At 44.3% G+C, this 25,453-nt stretch overlaps 1 protein-coding gene across 1 annotated transcript in view; it reads left to right on the top strand.

The window, feature by feature from the left end:
• Positions 1–524: 524 nt before the first annotated feature.
• The window catches only part of trpc7b (transient receptor potential cation channel, subfamily C, member 7b), a 41,075-nt gene continuing 16,146 nt past the window's right edge, over positions 525–25,453 (top strand). Inside the window, exons 1-7 of the mRNA XM_076046833.1 lie at positions 525–1,279; positions 6,218–6,980; positions 10,860–11,042; positions 12,935–13,099; positions 16,927–17,143; positions 18,329–18,562; positions 20,421–20,685. Of these exons, the coding sequence (XP_075902948.1) occupies positions 795–1,279; positions 6,218–6,980; positions 10,860–11,042; positions 12,935–13,099; positions 16,927–17,143; positions 18,329–18,562; positions 20,421–20,685 (2,312 nt within the window). The 5' untranslated portion in view covers positions 525–794. The remainder of the gene's footprint in view (positions 1,280–6,217; positions 6,981–10,859; positions 11,043–12,934; positions 13,100–16,926; positions 17,144–18,328; positions 18,563–20,420; positions 20,686–25,453) is intronic.

Below are 25,453 nucleotides of genomic sequence, written 5' to 3'. Positions count from 1 at the left end.
TTAAGCAGGAGGTCGACCAGTTATTGTCTGTGTGGGGGGCAGGAAGTCTCCATCGTGACTAATGAGTCTCTGCCCCTAATTACAACATCACACGCACATACACAGACACACAGAGAGAAGAGAGATAGAGAGAGTGTGTGTTCTTGTGACATTTGACGGTCCTTCCAGCAAACATCAAGACCCCCGTATGTTCATGATTGTCCAAACCGAGCAGGAACTCAGTGTTTCCTGCCAAACGCTGCGATCAGATGTCCGTTACCTTAAATGACAAATGCTTGTTCCCTGAAGCAATAATGAGATTATGTCAGTTCCAGTAATTGGCTTGAAACAGGTGGAGCATGTTAACCCCTGCGCTGCTTGAGAGTCAGATTTCAAAGAGATCATCTCGCTGCTACAAGTACAACATTGTGCTGTTACCCTAAAATTGTATTAAAAATGTATATGCTGTTTGGTGCCGCGGTGTGATTGGCTGACATGAAGAAGATTATTTGCAGACAGAGCAGCTTTTTTTTGTCTTTAGGTTTGACAGAACACAATACGCCGATGGCGAAGTGCACGTCGGGATATCTCGTGGCGCTGCCATTTGTTAACACCCTCTCAATGTGGCGGCCCCAGCTGAAGGACCGGCTCCCCGCGCGCGCACCGCTCTCTAATTGGCGCGCGCTCCCGTGCTAAATGTGGAGCGTTTGGCACGTCACTGCTCCGCGGCTCCGCAGGAACTTGCCCGGGCTGAAACTTTGGCCGGAGCTCGCCGGAATTATCCAGTGTGCGCGGCGCACGTGAACTCTCCACCGATGTCCGACGAGGGCGAGGAGAGCGACGGCGGAGACCGGGGGCACCCCTCCGAGTCTCCCTCCCCGCCGCTGTCCGTCTGCGTTCCCCGGGAATCTAGCTCCCCCGCACGGCCCCTGGACCTCTTCTCCTCCGCCTCCCCGCTGCTGGGGGACACGGACCCGCCTTACCTCGCCTCTCCGGAGTGCCTACACCCGTCGCCGGAGAACCAGGCACCCGGGGAGTGCGCGCACCTCACTGCGCCAAAGTTCTGCCAGGGCACGGACGACGTCTGCTCCCCGTTCCGTTTGCGGCGGAATGTGCGGCTGGACGCGGTGTACGGCCACTACGATGAGCCGCTGGCCAAGTGGAGGGGACGAGGCGCCGTGGACGACGAGCGCTTTCAGCACCGTGGAGAGGGACTCCGCCGGGCTCCGGAGCTCCCGGACCGTGAGAACCACTACTCGGCTGAGCACATCGACGCCGAGTTCACCCCCGACAGGCAAACGTAAGTCACAGGCTTCACACTGCACTACAAGTTTGTCCTTTTTTTTTCTTCCATCAATGTACAGTGGCAGGGCGAATAAATGGCCCCGTTCGTTCCACATCTGTGCATTTCACAACTAAGCAGTCTGCATCAAGGCAAGCCAGAATTTAATCCGCATTATTATCGAGAGAATAAAGAAAAAGAAAACATTTCAGAATATTTACTCAACCAGCAGCTCTGTGGCTTTTGGCAAATGTTTGACATTCTTTGTGGCTCACAGGTTCTTATTACATTAAGGAGGCAGGGCACATTGAAATTCATGGATTTTTTTTTCCTTCTCTCTCACTGTTCCCAACGCTTTCCACTTGAAAAGCAGCATTTGCACCTGGCTAATGTAAATGTCATTTCATGGTGAACACATGCAACATTTTCATCCCATACATGCGTTAGAAATAACCAACTTAACTAAACAGGCTAGCGAATATTGTTGAAGCTTCACACCTTACACAGCTGTTATTCAAAAGGCTGTACATATAAAGTGCCAATGATTGTCGACTATGGTTAAAAGTGACATCGAGTAGGCCTATATTTGAGCAGAGTACTCCCAATGACTTTAAATTGGTGTGCTTTTATGGACAGCGTGAATAGATTAACACTGTCTTTTCTATTGACAATGTTGTTGCTTGGTTCTTATTCATCAGTGCGTAAGAGGCGAACATTGTGCATGTGTCAGGGACACAAACCATGACAAAACCATTGGGGCACGTGACACTGAGGGGGAGCAGACGCACAGCAGTGGTCACCATGATGGCGCACATTCATCCACGCCAAAAATAATTCCCCTGAACACATCCTGACCACCCTTCTTCTTTTTGCCAAGTAGCACGTCCTTTGTCATTCCACTCAAGCGTCCTTATTTGCCTTGCTCGTCCCTCAGTGAGCAGTGCCAACAGGACCACTGCATTCTGTGTCTCACATCTACTTCCGTAAATACGACGACACCAAAGGCGATAATGTCTGCTGCTGATTTCCAGGACGGCAGACCTCGGCGTGCAGTCTTTGATCTGTAGTCCGTCCCTTTGATACACCAGTGGTGAGCTCAAATGAAAAGCATGTATGCTCTCACACAATGGACACCTGTGTGTGTGCGTGTGTGTGTGCGTGTGCGTGTGTGTGTGTGTGTGTGTGTGTGTGTGTGTGTGATCTCTAGTGAGAAAGCAAGGGTAAGAGTGGGTGAACATGCCTGTTTCTCATTAGCAGGGAAATAAGGTAAGAAACTCACCTTGCTTTGATCATAAAAATTGCCAATTTACCGCATGAAAGCGAGTGTCTGTGTGCATGTCTGTGTTTGATAACAAAAGGGAAAGAAAGACCCCAGCCCATATAAAATATTCCGCTCATGTCTGTGCACTGATAACACACTAACTGTAGTCACTTTTATGAATATTCTGGCTGAGTGAAAAAAAAAAAAATCTTGTTTGACTCATCCTTGGAACTTTATATTGGAGGCTGTCCAGCATTCATTTTCTTTTCACTTTTTCCATTTTGCAGTACGAGAAATAACACAATCCATAACGAAGGACATTATTCTATTTCTAATACATTTTTTGTGAAAGCTGGGATTGTCAGTGAGTTTCCCTTCTCAATGCATATCACAAGGATTGCCAAATACCCTTTCTCGGGTTGGGCCTTTTTTCAGCTCAGTATAGGTCAGATAAACTAAATGGCTGATTATTACCAGAATTGCATTGACAAAACCCGTCTAGTTGCCTTTACTCAACATTCAAGACGTTGGCGACTGAGGACCTTCACAGACGTGATAAGATTATATTAACTACTACTGTACGTTTTTCAGCAATGCTGTAGTTTTTTGTTATCAACTCATTTTCAAGTTTCTGATCTTAAACAAATATGATAAATTGGGTTTTAGTACATTCAGTTGGTAGATTTAGTTTTCAACTGTCCACACATATGCATGATTTTATGGAGGCACAGTGTGGCTGGCCAACGGAAAATAAAGCTATAGTGCAGTGCTGGAGTTTCCACGGAGTCACGAGTTGCAGAGCGTGATGCGTTTTCTTCCTTCATCTGACAGTTTTGTTGCTAATAGCTAGAGGAGCAGCCTGCCTGCGCCGGAGCCTTGAGTGATCCTCACTTGCCTCTGACTGGGATTCAGCCTGAAAAATGAGAGCCGCAAATCAGTTTAGGGCTGAACTACCGCAATGTAAAAGAAAAAAACATCTGTTGACATTGTTGACTCTGCACACATCTTTTTTTTTTGTTTGTTTTGTTTTTTGTTTTTAACAATCTTACAATCTGCTGCAATTTTCTGTTATTTTCAGATCATTATATTTACATGTATATATATATATATTTTGCTTTTCTGCCACCAGTGTGGCAGTAAACAAGTGGTCAGAGGGGACAGTGAAACACCAAGTGCATTGTCTAAATGCTGCTTTTTCCTTCCCTCCCTGTGTCTGTGAGGTTAAGCTCAACATGTAGCGTCGTAGTGACAGATTCACGGTCCAGTGTGAGACTACAAGCCAATCAGGCCGGAGGCTTCGACAGGCTTCAGCAACGTCACAAAACTCTTAAGTCGTATTAGGTTTAATATGTGTGGTTCAGTTCGTGTGCAGTCCTCTCCCCATCTTCCCTCCCCATCTCCCTCTGACACGCGCACACGCACAAAAAAGACAAACACAAACACGTTGCCTCCATCCATCTGTCTCCATTGTGTCTGCCTCCTCTTATCTCCGTGATTGCAATTCCGTACAGAAATGATGCAGATAAATTCCATTTCAGATCAGAGCAACCGTGGTGGAAGATGGATGGGGAGGACGATAGAGCGGGATGGAAAATGGTGTTTCATTACCTGACTATATAAGGTTATCTTAATGGGCCGGCAGCCAGTCTGTCCCTTCATTTATTGCGGATTCCTGCCAATGCTTACCGATGTGTCTGCGAGCGCAAGTGTACGGGCCACATGTGTTTGTTGGAAGCGGGAAGGGGATTGGACCCTACAGCCAAACAATGAGTGTGTAAAAAAAGGTGCTGTTTCAACAGCCCATAAAGATGTTGACCTTATGGCTCTTATGTGACACTTTGCAGCTACTTGCTGTGCATTTATGGTGATAGTGCTGGAGTTGCCCACTCCTGTGTGAGTGAGTGAATGAGAGAGAGTGAGAGAGAGAGAGAGAGAGAGAGTAAAGCCAATATCCAACACTGGTGGCTAAAAGCTGATTTTGGAAATTAAAAATCAAGCAGCGACAAACATCTTTCAACTTGTGAACACACACACACACACACACACACACACACACACACACACACACACACACACACACACACACACACACACTATGCCATCCAGTTCTCGCTCTATATCTCTGTATCTCCCACTGTGATTTGACTTGTGGGCCGGCTTCATCTTCTCAGTACCGCACTCTGTTTCCGCACCCTGGGAAATGTTTCCAACATGAGCAGACTTCAATTTTCACCTCTTCCTGCAATGCCCAGCCCCTCTGGGGGCACGGACACAAAAATCACAGAGAGGAGAGTTACAAATTGCCTGAAGCCTCGTCCACACGCACATGGAATTTTCACACAGGCGTAGCCTCTTTTTTTTTTTTTTGCGTGGATTGGCCAGTCGTCATGACTTCTCAAAGATTTTCAGGAAATTCTCTCTTACTGTTGTGTGAACAGGGTTTTCCTCTTGTCTTGCCTTTTCAGATGACATCACTTTTCACATGTCTAACAAATCCGCACCTACTCATACCTACTATACTGAGAAAGAGCAGTATTAAACCAAATTATCTTTTCTTAACTTTATTAAATTATTTATTATAATTTTAACCTATACTCCACCATTGTTGTTTTTACTGAGCCTCTCCCTTTAACTTGTCTCTTTTCTTACCCTCATCCGGCGCATTCCCACCTCTTGGTTTAAGCGTGGTAGACACATCCTGTTGGATATCCACAAAATAATTTGAAACAGTGTCCTTAATACCTGCATAATAAAACAGGCCCACATACCATTAAAAGTGTCCTTGATAATACAACAAGAGAATTAGAAATCATTGAAGCACAATATATGCTTGTCATGTTCACATTTTCCTAAGTGAAACGTCAGGCCCAAGATTTTACCCTGCCAAGCTCCAACGCACTGGGTAAATTTCTCATCAACACCACATGCACATAATTTCCTTTTCTCATTTTTCATTTGAAAGCCTTGTCGCGTCCTTAATCTCATCTTCCACTCTGCCACTGATGAGGACTCTTCCCGTCTTTGGCTCACTGCTGTTATGGGAAGCATGATTCTCTCCGACTCATGCAGTCATTGTGGGCATCTGCGAAAAACATACCGGAACTGGACGTATAGCAACTGCGGCTTAATGGCTTTTTGCAGGGGTCAGTAGTTCAGTGCTGCGCCCTGGCTGCGAATGTAAGTGACAAAATGGGTGTTAACCGATGGTCTGTGTCACAAGGAAAACTAATCCCTGCTGAGAATTGCTCATGTTTGCATCCTAATACCGGAGATTCACCGTTGGACTCGGGACGACCACACACCCGCTGCGTTAATCCGTCACCCCCAGGCCAATTAAGGTGACAGGTTCACCTTTAAGCTGCCAGTCGAGGCCTACTAAACATGGGGTGTTGATACCTTGAGCTTTGACCCTGGGAACGGCTCATTGATCTGCAGGGAGTCGGATAATACGTCAGTCATATCCGGGCAGAACAGCATCGTGATGGTCGGGGAGAGAAGCTGCTGCTCGTTCATACGTGGTCTCATTTGGGGGAAAGGCCTTTTTTTTTTTTATTAGGGGATAGTAATGACCACGCCCGCCTTAATGCTTGTTGCTTGCATGAAACTAACGACCCTTCGTCTTACCTCCGTCTGTTCCACTGCACCTCCTTCCACACGCTGCACCTTCCAACTCCTCTCCTCCGTTCTGCCTCCAGGGTGGAAGCCATGCATCGGCGGCACACTACGCTGAGGGAAAAGGGGCGGCGCCAGGCAGTGCGGGGCCCGGCCTACATGTTCAACGAGCGCGGCTCGCCGCTCACCGCAGAAGAAGAGCGCTTCATGGACGCCGCCGAGTACGGGAACATTCCCGTGGTGCGCAAGATGCTGGAGGAATCCAAAACCCTCAACTTCAACTGCGTGGACTACATGGGTCAGAACGCTCTGCAGCTGGCCGTGGGCAACGAGCACCTGGAGGTGACGGAACTGCTCCTGAAGAAGGACGGCCTGTCTCGGATAGGCGACGGCCTGCTGCTGGCCATCTCCAAGGGCTACGTTCGAATCGTCGAAGCCATTCTGGCCCACCCCGCCTTCGGAGGAGGTCTCCGGCTGGCCCTGAGCCCCCTGGAGCAAGAGATGCGCGACGATGACTTTTACGCCTACGACGAGGACGGGACGCGCTTCTCCCACGACGTCACGCCCATCACCCTGGCGGCGCACTGCCAGGAGTACGAGATCGTGCACATCCTGCTGACCAAGGGCGCCCGCATCGAGAGGCCGCACGACTACTTCTGCAAGTGCTTGGAGTGCGTGGAGAAGCAGAAGAAGGACTCGTTCAGTCACTCCCGCTCCAGGATGAACGCCTACAAGGGTCTGGCGAGCCCGGCTTACCTGTCGCTGAGCAGCGAGGACCCCGTGCTGACGGCGCTGGAGCTCAGCAACGAGCTCGCGAGGCTGGCCAACATCGAGACAGAGTTTAAGGTGAGGCTGCTTCTGTTTTAATCAACTTCTACTGTTTTTTTTTATATCCATTAGTATGTTGATTTCTCTGGATATTTTAATGATGAATTTGAATTTTTCATTTGAACTTTTATCTAAGCCAGTTATTTTGTAGTGGGAAACCACAAACAGCTTTGGTGTTTTCTGAAATTTCTTCCACTTGTGAAATTGGCAGATGTGCTCCACGATAAGTTTGCACCAACTTTCAGTTTTTTTTGTGTGAATGGGGCTTCAACTGCACTCAAAACAATACTTACTTTTTAAAATGACCCCATTGCCAACTCAGTTTGTCCTGAGCTTGTGGTGAAAAAGAAGTTGCAAAGGATAAAGCTGAACATAAAACATGTGTTTTTAGCCTTTTACTGTAAATTTGGGAAGCAAAATTAAAAAATCATATGATAAATAAACAAATCTTTTACAAAGAAGAGTAGACACACTCTTCTATTATGCGTGCATACATGCTTATGCGTGTGCATGCGTGTGTGCATGTTTGAAATTGACTTTTATTGATGCTCTAAGAGGCAGGTGGATAGCACGGTGATCACTGCTTAAACAGAGAGTTGCATTCTAAGGTCACTACGCCCGGAGGGTCCTTCTCTTTACACACAGAAAAACAAAGCACAAAATGCTACATCAGCATGTGTACAAACACTGGCATCCATTCTGAAGGAGCAGCAGCTGTTAGCCCGCTGCTCTATTTTACTCTCCTCATATCAATTGATTTTTCTTTTTATGGACTACATCCATTAGAAATGGAATGCTGCTGTGCAGTATCAGGACACTGAACTAACCAGGCGACTGTAGCTCAGGAGGTAGAGCGGGTTGTCCAGTGACCTATTGGTCATTGGACAAATCCCACTCCATCTCAGTCCCTGCCATTGTATGCTTGGGCAAGACACTTTACCCACATTGTCTTGTATGAATGTGAGTGAATGTTGGTGGTGGTCAGAGGGGCCGGTTGGTGCAGATTGGTAGCCAGTCAGCTGTTGCTACGCCTTTAGCTTACCATCACCAGTGTGAATGTGGTGTGAATGAATAATGGGTCCAATGTAAAGTGCTTTGAGTACCTAGAAAAGTGCTATATAAATCCAATCCACACAGAATAAATAGTGGTCTGCACCAACTTCTCGCCTGCATTTGCTGTCAAATTTCAACATGACTCATGTCAGCTTAAAAGGAGCACTACTTCTGTGACTATTGCATAATGTAATGTCTGACAATGACAATCACAATATTTCTTTCTCTTTCCTCAACGTCTTTGAAATATTAAAAAGACATTAAAAAAAAATCTTTGGTATGAGTGAAAGTGAAAAATCCAAGGGGCTCAACACTCACAGAAGTGAAAAAGAAAAAAGCACAAGCTGAAATCAGTCCATCATTTTGCCACTTTGCAGTAAGAAGACATCTGTGACTTCTGTCATTTTTGGATCTTTCTCTCGCTGGGACCCGTGGAAACTCCCCAGCCCCCATGTTTTTGTCCTACTTTCATTATTCCGCTCCTTAATCTTCCTGACAGACGTGGTGTTTGTCCTTCAGCCTCACTGCTTGTCACTCTGTGTCACGTCTCTGGACAAGTTAATGAGAAGCCCTCACCTGAGGGAGCAGCTTTGTGTTGAAGCTCATCTGTCTCATTATCATCTCATTACCACCCCCCTTCTCCTTACCTTTTTTTTTTTTTTTTTTTACTTTAGGTCTCTTCCTCACATCACTCCTCTTATTTGGTTGAAATACAAATAAAAAACCTCAAATGCCTTCAATGGTCCCCTTGAAAATTTGGAAAGTCAGCCTGCTTAATTATAACAGCATGCACATTTGCACTATTTCAATGGTAATCACCAGATACTGTAATGGTCATAACATACCTAGAACAAGTTACTTTTAAACAGCTAAAAAAAAAAAAGTTGAAATGTGGCCCATTACAAGTCAATTTAAAGTCAGAGGATAAATGTTTTTATTGTTCTGTAATGTAAAAATGGGTCACATTGGACCCTCAACATTATTTAAGGGTTAAATAATGTGTTCCTTACACATTTGTCATTGTGAAATTTAGGTTCTCAGGAAAGATCGCTACTTATCAATTAATCATTAATCGATCGATAAAGTCAACTAACGATTAATAAAACCTTTTATCTGCCATGTCACTTTTAATGTCATGTTCTTTCAGTTGTCCAAAATAGCTAGCCTTGAATCCACTCATCTATATGAGTGTATTCCTACTTCTACATATAGAAGTGGGAATAGTTGGGAAAAAATTAAATAAATAAATAATAATAATAATAATAATACACCCAAATTATTCTCATTTCAATTAAAAAGGTCATAATTCTATTTGCCTGCAACTCATTCATTGGCCAATATTCCTTTTCTCTACTGTACTGCATAATCAATAGGCATAGGCAAGATAATGAGGAGGGAACAGCCTATGCATAAAAATTCACTCTCATGCACACCCAGTACAAGCACCATCCCCCTCACACACACACACTCTGGTGCTGCTACTGTGCAGAGATGACAGAGCTGCGAGTGATGCATGTTGGCTGTTCATGTGAGAAGTGCTCAGGGCGTATCTGGACTCGCTAACAGTCTTACATTTATCTTAAACATCTTTTCTTGGCAGCCCATCAGTTTCCCATATTGGCTTCCAGACAGACACACGCGGCGAGCAGGCAGCCCCGAGGAAAGCCACGGTGGCTGGGTGAAAGAAAGTTTCTTGGTGGAAATGTGTGAGAAGAAGAAGCAAAACAAAGAGATGGATGACGGCTGAAGCGCAGCGTTAGCGCTCTGTCTTCATTTCTTGAAATCTCACATTCAAACCCTTTATCTCAGCCCCCGAGGCACCAACTCCACACTTCGGATTATGGTCAAATTTTCAAGATGCACTAAAAATGTCGAGACATATCTTAAGATCCAAGAATTATTGCCTGAGAAATTTATCCTGGTGCCTTGTAAAGAAAAAGAAACACAAGCCTGTGGATTTCTTCACTGGACAGCCTTAAGCTAAAGCACCTTTCCCTTTTCTTTCTGCCCACAAATGCCAAATGAGACTGAGTGACGAGAGTTCAGCTTACAATTTGCAGATAGCGATTGGCGTCATTATCTAAACCGCCAAGGGGGAGGAGGAATATAGTGAAAAAAGTATCTAAAAAGTGAACATTAATATTTTAATGAAAAGCCATCAAATAGCTAAGACTCATTTTCTCATTCATGCCTTTGCCCCTGAGTCAGAGGCTGCAGACAAGAAAAATGAGCATCCTACCAGGAATTAATGAACCTCTGAGAATTCCTCGGGTCTGTAACGTGTTTGCAATATTGCACGACTTGAACAAAATTTTGAGACAATGATTTAAGTATTCTGAAGAGTGTTTAATCATGAAGCGTCTCTATTAAAATGGAGGAAACCCACAACTTTTCTTCATTACTGAGACATGGTGATTTAGTAGGGATTGTTTCTCAAATGACAAACTATTGGTCCACATTTTAGAAATTGTCAGTTCTAGTATATATTAAAATAGGATCTTATAACACCACCAATAATGAGATTATTGATTAAAAAAAAAAAGATCAATTCCCTAATGTACCGTAATTGCAAACAAGATATCAATTGAATTATTCAAGTGACAAAATTAAGGGATTCTTGTTTAAAAGTGATCACTAAAGACATAATGCAGTTTAAAAACATGATTTCATTTATTTCTATTTCTAAAATTCCTCAGAGTTTTTAGGTGGGAACCAAAGCCTCATCCAAACGCACAGTTTAAGTCATATTGTTGTTTTTCTAAGTTTACTTTTCCTGTTTGACTCAACTCTTCTCCCTGTGCTGTTTCTCTTGTGACCCTTCCCCCTCCTTACTCACTCATGCAGAATGACTACCGTAAGCTGTCTATGCAGTGTAAGGACTTTGTTGTGGGCGTGCTGGACCTCTGTCGAAACACAGAGGAGGTGGAGGCCATACTGAACGGCGACGTCGACCAGTGTCCTCCGAGCCCCTACAACAGACCCTGCCTCAGCCGCATCAAGCTGGCCATCAAGTACGAAGTCAAGAAGGTGAGGCGACCAGGAAATGATTGAGCAGCCATTGTTATTATGGTGTGAGAGATCTTTGTTACTTTCAGGAAGAACTGTCTTTGTTTATGCAGCTAAACACGCAAGACTAAATTTGGTGGTATCGATCTTTCCTCAACCCACCTAGACAAGTCCTCTTCACTTTAAGAGCAAGTATCAATCTGCATGGTGTGACAAAAAGGTGAAGGTGCTTAAGTTGCAGTCAATAGCTGCTTTTCCATTACCCCTGGAGTTGTGCAAACCCTAAATATCGCAATAAAAAACTGGGAATGGAAACACGGAAACTTCGAAAAACCTCGAAAAACCGAAAAAGGTTTTTATGAAATTGCTGCTTATGCGCTTTATACCATTCAATGAAAACATCTGCAAATTGTACTTTGTTGAAATTTTAGAAATATCGCTTTTATTTTACGAAAAACTGTAATGGGCAGGCAAAGCAGGCCCTAGAAATCATGAGTGTGCCACTGCAGTGATTTGTTTTGGCCTTTCCATTCGATCTGCTCCTGCGCTTGCCACTAATTCTGTGCGTATACTGATTTCTTTTTTCTTTAGTCTGTGTAAACATCATACTGATCCTGTATCTAGGAGCTTTCACATGTGCTGGACAAGGTTACTATTACAAATGTCACATCTAAATCCTTTCTATACACAAACACAAACAGAGAGACATACACACACCTTGTCTTCCCACACGTCTTCTTTAATTAGCACTAGCCTCTGTGTGTGTGTGTGTGTTGTGCACAGCTTATTTGAGCTGTCATTTTGCCCCGTGTAAGAGTGTTGCCAACAGTCTAAGGGCTAATTACAAAGAGAAGCGTAGGAGGAATAAATTGCAGCGGGAAATCTGATGGAGTTGCGGTTCGCTGTTGAAGAACCGGGGCGGGGTTAACGTCTCGGGTCAGCGGGTTGATGGACTGGTCAGCGAGCACCAACCGGGAAACTATTTCAACTTTGATTTAGTGGACGGCTTATTTTTGCTGCGTGCGGTGATCCTTCCCCAACAGAGAAATGATTGAGGGCACAGAAATGTTAGCATGTTTTCGATTGGCAGACGGCATTGATGGATTGTTTTGCATCAGCCGAGATGAATGCTCGCTTTATGTGATGACTAATACCGATTGGAAGGAGGGCCGGTGACATTTATCCTGGAGAGGAAAGGAAAGAGGGGGAAAAATGATGGAAGAGCGACGCAGTCGGGGGTGGGGGTGATCGTCGGCCGTGAGCAGATATGCAAACAAATAAACAATTGACGGAGTTGGAAGATACACCGCTTGACCGCCTGCCGTGCATCGATCGCTCCACATCCGCATCCTTCCTCCAGCTGGAACAAAAACATCCATCGTCTCCCTCCTCATCGGACCGGTGCTCACTTTAATTAATCATGGCCTTCAACGCACGCTCGCCTTATCTAATGAGGACAGTGTGCTTCAGCAGCACATCCGAATGCTTCTTTTGTGCCAGCGCTCAGTTTTGATCATTGCGGCCGGCCCGTTGATATGTTGAATGAGCTGAAAACACGACGACTTGCTGAGCGATATGTATTGATTTTAATGAATGCACAACAGGTTTGCTTTAAATAGAAAAACAGCGTGGCTCCTCAGTGACTGGGGCTTCCCGGAATTTAGATACAAAGAGGCGCACCGCAAGCTCCTTCGTGGAAAAAAACAAAACACCTTGGTTGAGGATGTGTTGTTATATTAGATACATTTTGAGCTTGTTCAGAGATTGAGAACTAAATTCATCTTGCTGCTACATACAAGCATAAAAAATGTTATTCCTCTCTGCACAATTTGATTTAAAGTTCAGTAATAAAAGTAAACAGGAATGATCGCTTAAAAGGTGGACTAATTGTGTTTTTATTTCTGTTTCCCCAGTTTGTTGCCCATCCTAATTGTCAGCAGCAGCTGCTCACTATCTGGTACGAGAACCTGCCAGGACTGAGGCAACAGTCGGTTGGAGTGAAGTGCTGGACGGTGCTGGGGGTCACTGTCGGCCTGCCCTTCCTGGCCGTTGCTTACTGGATAGTGCCATGCAGCAAGGTAGGGCATTTTTTTGTGGTCTAGTAAATAAAAACCAAACATGGCAAACAATCACAAACCTCTGATTTGTTGATGAGCCGCAAAGCGTTATCACAGCCTAATACGTTTGCCACCAAGTGGTGGGTGATTACAGACCGGAACATAAAATTTATTTTCTGTGCCTCCTGGGGCATGATGATAAATCCATGTTATCAAAATCGGGGGGTTTATTCTGCACACAAAGGCCGTTTCAGGACACCAGAGATTCAGTGACTGACTCAACCCTAGAGCTAGTGTTCAATAGTATTACTGTTTCATCCTCACCACCTGCACCTGCAAACTATGTTTTAAGCTCAACACCATACACACACTGTCCTACTGCAGTGCTTGCAAGAAAAACATTAAAATATTTGACATCTCTACTGCAAATTAACTCCTCACTGCATTCTGTCATATTTATAAAAGACAGTTTTATATGAAAAATGTAAATATGTTATGTATAAATACATCAATTCTGATTTTACCAATTAGTTCATCAGTTTATAATAAATCTCAAAGGATGAATCAACAGAATAGGTAATCATAAAGTGAGTTACATATTTCAATAATAATTCAAACAACACTGTACAGTCACTATTTGATTAAAGAGCACTTGGCCCACATTTGGTAAATACTACATTATGCAAATTACAGTCTGCTTAGAGACACGGTACATCAGAGGTCAAAGTCACACGCGCGCGCCCCCACAGATGAGCCGTGCACAAATCTGCTCATCAGGCAGTATAATCCTCCTCTTGGCTGTCAAGTGTTGTGTCTATAACTTTGTGCAGACAAGCTATGCTGTATCCAGAAAGCAGTTGAGGAGATGAGGGTTCGGTGTCAGGTGTGGCTCCTTTTAATTAGCCGCTTTAAGGACACAGAGCGGGAGAAGGAGGCGGATTTGAGTCATGTGAGAGGATGAGAAAGAGCCACAGGGACTGCTTTGCATTACCAAAAAAAAAAGGAAAAACACTACCTGTGTATACACGTGAACTCACGTGTATAGGGCTGAATGTGATTATTAATCCCCTGACCGGAAAGCCTGCATGCTGCAGTCTGCTATTCTGTGATGCATCTGAGTGGACTGGACCAAAGACTGTGCAAACAAATCAGGCTTTAATATTGACAAATGGACAGAAACTAAATGGTAGATTAAAAATTGATTGTATAACCAAGTAAATAAAGATGAAGGGAAAGCGCAGATCATAGCAGATGCAGGCCGCAGAGAAGAACTTCCACTACGCTGTTGTAATTAATTATACAGCGTCTTTCCCACACCTGGCATTAATCATGCAATTTCATTCCATCTCCTCTGTTGCTGTCCCCATCCTTATATTTTATTTCACCCTCTTAGTGACAGAGAGATATGAAGAAGATATTGATTGTTTCTGTTACTCAGAAATAATGAGACACCTGATTGCAGTGTTTTGTTTTGTCCCCCATGGCTCCATATAAAAATGGTAAACTCAAAGAGTAATTTCTCCACGATAAACACTTAAATTATGATTTTAAATTCCTTAAAAGGTGCGGGAAAAAGACAGCAGAAAATGGACAAAAGATATGTGCATAAAGGCTAATGGCTACGTTACTCAGTATCTTTAAAGTAATCTCTGGCCTGCCGATAGAAGATGGAATAACAAAACTGTTCCCCATATCAAATATTAGATCTCCTTTATCAGCGACAGTGAAGCCGAATAAAGGGTTTTTAATTGAGGCCAGGCTGAACTGCGGTATGACCACCAGTCACAACTTAATGCAAGCAAAACTCAAAGTAAACACAATATCCTGTTGCCCGATATTATCACAAGCCTATTATGCTGAAATCGAACATGTCAAAGCAAAGAATAGAACGGGAATTTGTGGGAAGGGCGAAGGGCGGCTCTGCAGAAAGAACATACAGACTGTCAAGGAAGATTAAACAGCCCTCAGATGTGTAGCAGGCAGGTTAAATCAAGGCATCAAAGGCAGCGATTAGAAAGAGAAGAACCACACAAAATTAAACCCTTCAAGTAGGTTGCAGCAGAATGGCCACAGAATGCAGATGAGCCTGTGTTTACTGTTTATCAAGGAGAAGGAGAAGAAGAACAGAATGCACAAAGTCAATTTCCAGTTTGTCAAAGTGTCAGCACAGCAACGCAATTTGCGGCGTGGCAAAGAACAGACAGGGAGGAGAAAGAGAAGGCGGGGAATAGGAGGATAAGATCGGCCTCTCAAGTTCACCTTCGTCAGGAGGTTTGGAAATAAATTAGAGCGCCTCAACATATTGATAGGAAACTGGCAACACTACTTCCGCGCGAGATCCCGCCATCAGCTGCCAGTCCCTTCTGCCATGGTAAAAACAAAACCCCTTACCATGGGATCCTAACATAGCAATGCCTTGGTAATAGAGGACAAAGTCAGAAGAGGAGAGAAAACGTGCAGGGAACCCACACACAGTATCACGGAAGGAACAAAAAAGATTTGAAATACACTGACGCAACGCACAATGCTAATGTTCTATGAATTTTTGCCTGAAAATATCCAGTTGTTACTTAAAGTATCAAGTCACAATTATTTCAAAACTAATTTGGTACCCTGATATATGCCCTCTTTAATAAAGATACAAAGAGTCATTTGAATTTTAAGCTATACAAATATCACAATGGCAATTAAGAATGCTTTTATCACATTCAAATGAAGAGATGGAACATTAGCAACTGGAACCGATAATGCTAGTTTTACTACACTTAAGTAAATCTGGAAAGTAATCTGCGGTTTGACAACAGTGTCTCATATAATGTAGACGAGCAATTACTGGGCAAGGAGTGGATTAAATGCGCAAACACGCCGCACGGCATGAATGATTCCCCACGGTAGGCAGATGTGCTGGGATGGTCGAAAATGGGATTGTGCTTGGTTGCAATCCTCTCTTTGATTCGATCAGCGCGCTGCTCGAATCAGAGGAGAGAAGTTCAGCTGGCGCCACCGACATACCAATGGAAGAATAAGGAGAATCCCTGCGGGGTTCACAGTCGTCACACATCGGTAGGCCGGATCTGGGACGACCACCTGATTTAAGTTGGGGGAGGGGGTGAGAGGAGGTGAAACCGATCGGCCTTATCAGCGCTGGAGAGGCACCAAATGCTGGAGGCGGCGGACCGGCGGCAGCGGCAGAAGAGAGGCTCTGGGAAGGTTTGCACGGTCAAGGTTTCCTTAACAGCCACTTTGGTCTCATGGTTCAGGTGTGTAGCGTGGTGAGCAGCTACTGAATCCGACTTGTTAGTGTCCATGCAGAGAGTCGCGATATCCTGCCGATAGTTAATATTGGACACAGCGGGTTTAGGTGACCCGCCACGCAAATGTTGCGATCACAATGGTATCCGTGCCCGGTGGGAGGGGAGAGTTTTGAGCAAAGCCTCCACGTAAATGAATGGGCTCTACTGTACCTTCACGATATTTTGTGCAGAATTATCTAAAAAAAAAAAAAAAAAAATCCCTTTAATTAGATTGGATGTGTTGTGCTTATTTTTACAACAATTTGCTTCTCTTTCTCACATATCCAACTCCGTGGATTGTTGCGTCTATTGACGGTCTCTTTTTTTTCCTCATTGATCAGCTGTTGAGCAGAACTTGAATTTATTTATTTATTTTTTTCTCTCTATCTGGAGAAAGTTAACTTTAAACAGCACAAAGTTAAATTGTCATTTGGGTAAATATATATAAATTTTTTATCCAAATGGGTTGGAAATAAAAAACAAAAGTTTGAAGTTTGTTGTGTTGCTTGCCTTACCTCATCTCTCCACCCCCCACCCCCCCCAACCCACCTTCAGATTGGTCAGATCCTGCGAAGCCCCTTCATGAAGTTCGTGGCTCACGCCGTCTCCTTCACCGTCTTCCTGGGTCTGCTCGTCCTCAACGCCTCCGACCGCTTCGTGGGTGTTAAGAACCTGCCCAACGAGACCATCACAGACCACCCGCGGCAGGTGTTCAGGGTCAAGACCACGCAGTTCTCCTGGACGGAGATGTTAATCATGAAGTGGGTGTTGGGTGAGTCGCCTCCTCCGTCCCGCACTCACAGCACCGCGCCGGTTGTTTGACACTGCGCAGTTCCAGCCAATTATAATGTCAGCCAGGCTCTGTCAAAACAGAATCTGCATCGTGATGAGATCATCGTCATTAAAACGGGTCAAAGAAGAAGGGTTTTTTGAGTTCATTATGAGTTTTGAGTTTTCACTGCAATCGTTTTGATATGTCGACAAAGGTTTTGTTTTTGTTTTTTTCAGATTTGTGTACAAAAGAACAGGCTCGGGAAGTTTCTTCACTTTTCAGCTCCTCGGCACCCCAGTCAGGGTCTTGAGATCTTACAGCCGGCCTTACTTTTTTGTGCTTTGATATGTTGCGGGATGAAAGATTAATGCAGCGCCATACCTACCAGGTGGATGAAAGGGTTACGGCACTGGGAGTCCATTCTGTTTTATCTCGCAGACATCAAATAAAAGTTTCCTCGGTCGGATGCGGCCCAGGCCTGGCTTGCAGTAGTGGCCATGCTGAATCTGGCCGATAAGCGGGAGTGAGCGCTGAAAGTTGTCCTGGACTTGTAGGCGGTGCTAGGGGAAATATTTTTAAATAATTGTATCGCTAGGCGATAAAACTGAGGTGGAAGAATAGAGGAAGTAAACGGTAGTCAGGAGAGTGTGGCAGGCAACGTGCAGACAAATGGAGAGCGACAGGGGTGACATGGCCTGTGGCAGCGTCTGTCAGAGCTCAGCTGCCTCCTGTCCTCTGCTCTTCCTCCACACACACACACACAAACACAAGCGCACACAAACACATTTGTTGTCTCTATATCTTTATGAGAACATGATTTATTTCCCATTATTTTGTGCACCTTCACCCAAACCACTCACTCGAACCAGAACCTCACCTCAATTCACCTCCAAACTTCCGCTTTCATTATAAAACCCAAAGCTAAAGTTGTGTGGAAAAGTGGTACCAGTCCAAGTGTCCTCACTTGGTTGAAAAATGAGTTTGGTCCCCACAATAGCATAGTTACAGGAACATGCACACACAGGCAGTTCACACCTGTGCCTGACCAATTTTCTAAGCGCCATCCAGTTTGCGAGGTATTAAAATGAGCAATGTGATAAGGGTGTTTGTGCACCTGCGCTGGTTGTCGGCATGCATGGATGATTTGCTTTGCTCTGCGTATGTGTGTGTGTGTGGACGCTGTAGGTATGATTTGGTCAGAATGTAAAGAGATCTGGAGCGACGGGCCCCGGGAGTACATCATGCATCTATGGAACGTTCTGGACTTCGGCATGCTGTCCATCTTCGCGGCGTCGTTCACGGCGCGCTTCATGGCATTCCTCAAGGCATCCAAAGCTCAGCAGTACGTGGACATGCACGTGACGGACCAGGACCTCAGCAACGCTTCGCTGCCCGATGACGTTGCCTATTTCACATTCGGTGAGTAGCCTTGAAATCTTTCAAAGTAGGCCTCTGTATTAATTATTGATCAACTTATTCCTGTGGTGTCTTTTTGATAGCAAGGAGTCGAGAAGATTTTAAATGCTTGGTGTCTCTTTGTGTAGATTGTTTCGTTATCCATTTTAACGGTTGCTGTTGTTGTAGGTGTAAACAAAGTTTCTAAAGAAGACAATGTAATTTATCAATCAATATGAACTCTAAAGACAAACTGAATCACCTAAGACAACTATTAAGGTGCATAACCGTATGGAATATGTGCTCTTTGCAGCTTTTGCTCATAGGCAGAATTTCAAAAGTTGTGCATCTTTTTGTGTGAACGCTCTCCTGTTTAAGATTGATAGGAGGCTGATTTTTAATAGGAACGGAGATTTACCTGCACACGCCTACCAGAGTGTTTTTACGTTTTTGGTTATGCAATAGCTCGTACACCCTGAGTGTGTTTTTTTCATGTGCCACCGTCTGACCTGAACGCAGCTTCTTGCCCCTGTGAGGCACAGTAGCGTGTTTACTGAACCTGCCGGCAATGTTTATGCCCATCAAAACAGTGCCGCTGGCAACAAGCTTCAGGCATCCTGGTTGTCTTTTTTTTTTTACAGTGGTCTGTTCAGAGTAACTTCATCAGTGCTGTCATCTGGTGGCCTGACTCTGTCATAACACATCTGTAAGATAAAGCTGGGTTTGTTTCATCAGTTTCTTTTACGGCTGAAAAGAAACAGGAGGCTCAATTTGATTTTAACACCACTTTGTTATTTTTGTCCCCATATTTATGTCTTTCTTGTCTTGCTGATTTCCTCCCTCCTCTTATCCTTCCCTTTCCTCCTCTGCTCTTCCACCATCCTGTGGCTGCCCATTCATCTCGTTCTCATATGTATTCCTATTTCCTCTGCCCTTTTCTTACCAATAACCCCTCTTCATGCTCACCTAATCTTTCTGCTGCCTGCTCCCCTCCCCCAAAATACACATAGCTAAAGGTGAGGTTGCACTTTAAAACGCATCGTACCATCAGATTCCACCGTGATATTACCGTGTGTAATAATTCCTTGTAAATGGCAGCTAAATAGCGGCTAAAGACGTGTTATGTTCATTTTAAGTACGTAAGTAATCAAGTCGTGCAGTTTTCATTTATCATGGCAGTCAAAAAAAACATTCACATTTTTTCACTGTAATATCAGCCAATGCAGCCGAGGGAGAGCCGTCAAAGAGAAATGACATTCGTTCGTACACGCAACTGCTGGCAAGCAACCGATAAGGACAGATGAGATAAAGCTAAGCGCAGTGCACAAGATTTACTTGCACTTAATTGTAAGGTTTCATTTTTTTCCTCATACTGGCTGTGACGTCCTATGTAGTTCCTCATCGTCAGACACTTATTAGCAAAGGAAAACATAGCAATTATAAGTTTTTGAGCATGTATCTGAACAGTAAACACACATATGTATGCCCTAGCCACTGTTTAACGTGAATACAAATGTGCAATAAGCCATGTGTCGCGCAGTGCTACATTTAAAGACAAGGTTTTACAGACACAGCATCGCTGTCTTGCGTCTCTCCGCCTTTTCATGTGAATTTTTTTCTTCTTTCCTTGATCATCATCCTCTGCAGTCTCCTCCATGCAGGCATAAACCTCGGCCCCGGCGGCAAAGCTTTCAATGCACACATCGCTCTGCATCTTCGATCAGCCCATGTTCACTCTAACTAGTTGTAAAAAAATAAATGAAAAAAAAAAAATCAATTGATTGATCTAACACCATGCGGTTCGTCTCCATAGCAGCTCGAGACCGACGGGAAAGCAAACGCTATCACGGACTTTTGTATCTCTTGGATTTTTTCGCTGCAGCCAGGATCAAGTGGCGCCCCTCCGACCCACAGATCATCTCCGAAGGCCTGTATGCCATCGCTGTGGTGCTGAGCTTCTCCCGCATCGCCTACATCCTGCCGGCCAACGAGAGCTTCGGCCCGCTGCAGATCTCCCTGGGGCGCACGGTCAAAGATATCTTCAAGTTCATGGTCATCTTCATCATGGTGTTCGTGGCCTTCATGATCGGCATGTTCAACTTGTACTCCTACTACCTCGGAGCGAAGTACAACCCTGCCTTCACCACGTAAGTCACACCGCCAACCTGAGCGCCGTGCAAAGTGGCAAACGTGCAGTTGGGGAGGGGAAGATATGTTGAAAGATGTATGCCTTGAAAAAACAAAACAAGTGGAGCAACGTTACAACTCAGGTCTAGATACTTGGGGAGAAAAAACCCCAAGAGAATTAGCATCCAATCTATCTAATTTATCATATAATTCTGAGACAAATAACTGAGATATCCCCAGGACAAGATGTTGCATCTGTCTTGATAAGGCTGTTTGATGGATATATTAAAGCCACACTGCTTTATCAGTGGCATCACAGTCCAATCTTGGCTCAGGCCTCAGGCTGGCAATCAGGCCACTCAGTTTTAATTAAATGCAGACAATGTTGAATGAGAGCACTCCTCTCTCATCAGTACTTGTAAGACTACCTAGTTCAATCCTGAAGCTTCAATAATATTTCTCTAATATATTATTGTCATTATAGCGAAGCCAGGCTGCTCTATGCTCACATGTATTGGTTACTAATATAGTATCAGTGGAAGGATGCATAGCTTGGAACTGGCTGGCAGGAGGCCGAGAGGAAGACCAGAGGGAAGATTTATGGATTTAGTGAAAGACTTTCGTTGGTATGAGAGAGCAAAATCCAAACAGCTCGTTTGTTTGTTATATTTCTCTTTTATCCTTTTATCCTCCTTCGAGTGTTGAACTGCACAAGAGAATCATCAGACAACCTTCATTTGCAGGTTCCGTTTTATAAAGATTGCCACGTTGTCCTTAAATGGAGGGATGTATTTCTCCCCCTCTCCAAGGCGATGCTATTTGCCGAGCGGAATTGTTTTGAAACAAGTTGACGGGGGCAAATGGGTAAGAAGTGAGGACTTTCTGTTACAAAGATTTTTGCCGTCTTTCAGTAGAGTGCACAGAGTTTGCAGCGAGGCGACTGAGATTGGACTGGAAACGCTGTCAGACTTTCACAACATTTGTTTCTCTTTGGGAAAAAGTGCAAATTAGCCCGTCTTGTCATTTGTTGTTGGATAGTTTTCTGTCAAAAAACAGACAGAACAGAAGAGGAGGCTGTATACAATGTGAACGGGTTCATTCTTATTCTATCTCTGAGGATATTGTTCTTACAGCCTTGTCTCCGTTCTTACACTGAAGTTAACAGTTACTCAAAATACAATGAATTAACTCAGCAGCACTGTTTCTGTTCAGAAATAACAATATCACCTCTACTTATGTGCTGTTCAGCATTTTCATATCCAAACTATTTCCTTGCATGAATGGAACTTACAGAGATTTACAGAAAAAAATATTCCTTTTTAAAGAAAACCTGTTTCCATTATCTATTGTTTTTTTTTGTTTTTTTTAAACAATTAAGTGTCTTCTTAGTTTATCCTGTAAAAGCGGGCGGCAGACTCCATGTCTGAAAATCCTCGTTCAGATCTCTAAACTCTGAGCCTGAGTGACAGGCTGTTTACATTTATATAGATGAATATCATTGTGTTTATAAAGCTGTGAACTTCCTGCAACAACACGGCACATCCTACCGAGCAAATGGCCGCCATCCATCATAAAGACTTATCGCCGTTGGCGTACCTTCCACCGTCACCGTCATGTCTCGTATTTAGAATGAAGTCCTCCTTCTCAGGCTGCTTCCCTCATATTATCCCAACGTGTCTTTATCATCATCATATTCAAAAGATGGAATCTCTCTTTCTCTCTGAAGTCTCTCACCATCGTCCATCATTATAAATTTTCTGAGAGCTGGCACAGATGACATGGCGTACAGCATTGGATCAGATCAACAACCCACACTGTGCTCAGCCTGTTAGACCATCATGCCATTTCCATATATTTATCCTCTGGTTTGTTTGTATTCATCATTTTAAATATTGAATAATACAAAATTAATGACTTACTTTGAATAGCTACAAGTAAACAAATAATATATTCCAAAAGTATGTCAATGAGCCACAATCCAGTTTGATTACTTCATCACAGTTAGAGGTCAAAATATATTTCATTCATTCAGAACATAATATTAAGATGGTATTGAAATGAGAAGACAAACTAAACATTTCATTTCCTCATGGTAATGTTGTAAGTTAAATACTCACAGGCCACTTTATTAGGAACAACTTGCAAGGGCTGGACACCTAATAAAGTCACTGGTGAGTACACAGCTTCAAAGTAGGACGTACAGACATTGGTTGTAACCACTAGTTATTCAACTTCCTGTCTTCTTTCTATGGTCTTCTACCAATCTGCCTTTTCTCACCTCTGCGATCAACCAGGCATTTTCCTCCACACAGCTACAGCTCACTGGATAGTTTCTCTTTTTTTTGACCATTCTCTGTAAACCCTGGAGACGGTTATGAAAGTCCCAGAAGCTCAGCAGTGAAATGCTCTGACCTGCAGCACGTCTACCACCAACTTTCAGAGTCACTTCAGTTCCCTTTCTTCCCCAACCCCAAGGCTTGCTTTAAACTTCAGCTTATCTTCTCCACCAGGTCTACATACCTTGATGTGTTGAGCTGCTTCCATGTAATTGGCTGATATCCAACTCGCATTAACAAGCAACTAAGCATTTTACCAAAGAAAGTTGTCATCCATGTTTAAGACTACCTTGAGAGGGAAATTACTTGTACGTTACTTGTTTTCTCCGTTATTCTGTAAACGTACATTAAAGTAATCCGCTAACCAGGACTTTTCTTTTGAGTTTGACTTCCCATAATCCTCTTTGCCACTGCTCAGTTCGCAATAGCTAGCTTGGCGAACTTCCACTAAATCGCACGGGTGCACTACAGATCCCTCCCTCCCCCATGATCTTTGCTTCTGCGATTTGGCTCGCTGTCTCCTCTGCGCAGCACACAGCAAAACTGGAGGATTAAATATGAAAATGCACGGGTGACCTGGGAGCTGTGCCACCGCTCTGTTGTTTCTGTTTGTTTTTGGAAGCTGTGCAAAGACGGCCACTCGGTTTGGGCTGGCCGACTGCATTGCCAGACTGCTTGTACAGCTGTTCTTAGTCAATGTGTTTGCAGCACAAGCGGTTTTGCCAGGTGTGCGGCTCATCTCGGCCTACGTGCGTTTGTTGAGGAACATCAGGCCAGAGGGGTTATGAGGTCTTCATTTCAACCTTGTGGAGACAGTATACGGCAGCCCAACCATGTGAGAGTATATTTAACTGTGGATTTTGAAGTCTGGGAGCAATTAAATATCTCATTTACACCTTCACTAGTGATATATGACTTTTGCAGGATTGGCTCTCATGCGACAGCAGCACCTGCTAATGCAAACCCACTCTGCACTTCATGTGCTTCATGCACCCGGTCTGAACTTCTGCAGTGATGGTGAGTCCTGCATTTCCCTTATGGAGGTCAGACTCTGTTCGCCGTGACGGACAGACTGAGTAAGTGGCAGCACATGATTGAGATAGCAGACTCAAGGGCAGACCCATGCGCTCTCCGTCTGATGGAGTTCAAATGGCCATGGCCAGTCAGCCGCGGTCGGAGCCTGAGAGCCAACGAATATAGGGAACTTTGTAAGCAGCAGAGTGACACAGAAAATACCCTGGGAGAGGGAGGTGTGTCCCACTTTGGATTCTGCCTGGAACACGATGGCTGTCCAGTTAGAGTGTTCCACCCATCCACCCATCCATCCATCCATCCACCCACTCATCCATCCATCCATCCATCCATCCATCCATCCATCCATCCTCGCACGTTACCACCACTTATTCTGCACTCAGGGTCAGAGTGCTGCTGGAGTCTTTCCCAGTCATCCCCGGACAAGTCACCAATTTATCACAGGTCTACATAGAGAGAAATATGGACATTTTCAGCTGTCCTAACATGTGTGTTCCTGGGCTGTGGGAGGGAGCCGGAGTAGCTGCAGAGAACCGACACAGGCAGAACACGTTGCCCTTAGAAGTTTTCACCTGTTTCATATGACAGAACCCAACTCAAATTCTTTTGTTTTCTTACCACCAGGGGTCAGTCTAGCTTTAAATCTTAATCTGGTCCTAGTTACAGAGGGTTCAGTGGCTCTCTTTATTCCTCGTGTCAAATCATGTCTATTATTATTATTTTCCCCCTCTATACATTTTGTTTAAATGTTTCAATTATGTGATTAAAGACGTAATTTTTCGTTCTTGTTTATTTATTTGTTTTCTGTTCCACCCTTTTCTGTCGCTGAGTGTGGCTCCAATATGTTTGGTGCAACTGGTAATAACAGTCTTTTCTGTGCGGGGCGCACATTGTTAGGTTAGGTCTCCTCAGACCATTTCCCTGTCAACCTTTTTTTTCCCCCGCTCCGTCATCCAGCAGAGATTTTGTGCTTTCATGGGCGCAGGCGGGTGTGCTTGCGCTCACTTCAGAGAGCAGCAAAGAGAGGGAGGGAGAGTCTGTCTTGTGTGCGTGCGTGTGCGTGTGTGCAAGTGCACAGCTTTCTGTCAACACATGTTTGATAGATGTCAGAAGGAAAGGGCTGGTCTTATAGCTGTGATGCAGGGGGATGTGGAGGGAGCCAGGTGGGAGCAGTAATCTGGATGTGGAGGGGCACCGTTCAGGCGGGGAGGGGCCGGGGATTTGATGGGGTTGGATTTGAGGTTTGGGGGCCGGATCAGAGTCTGTCCTCTTCACAGACACAATCAAAAAAAAAAAAAAAAAAAAGAGGAAACAGAAAAAGAAAGAAGCCAAAACACAGACACACAGCCAACACAGATGAATGCACAGCTGGAAAGGCTTTAATGAAGACTGACCGAAATAGCCGAGCCTAAATCCCTGA

This window comes from Nelusetta ayraudi, unplaced genomic scaffold, assembly GCF_046127955.1.
Source record: "Nelusetta ayraudi isolate G7.1 ecotype Tasmania unplaced genomic scaffold, CSIRO-AGI_Nayr_v1 ptg000090l, whole genome shotgun sequence".
NCBI lineage: Eukaryota > Metazoa > Chordata > Actinopteri > Tetraodontiformes > Monacanthidae > Nelusetta > Nelusetta ayraudi.
Note: the sequence above shows the minus strand (reverse complement) of the source record. Positions and strands in the feature narration are given on the sequence as shown.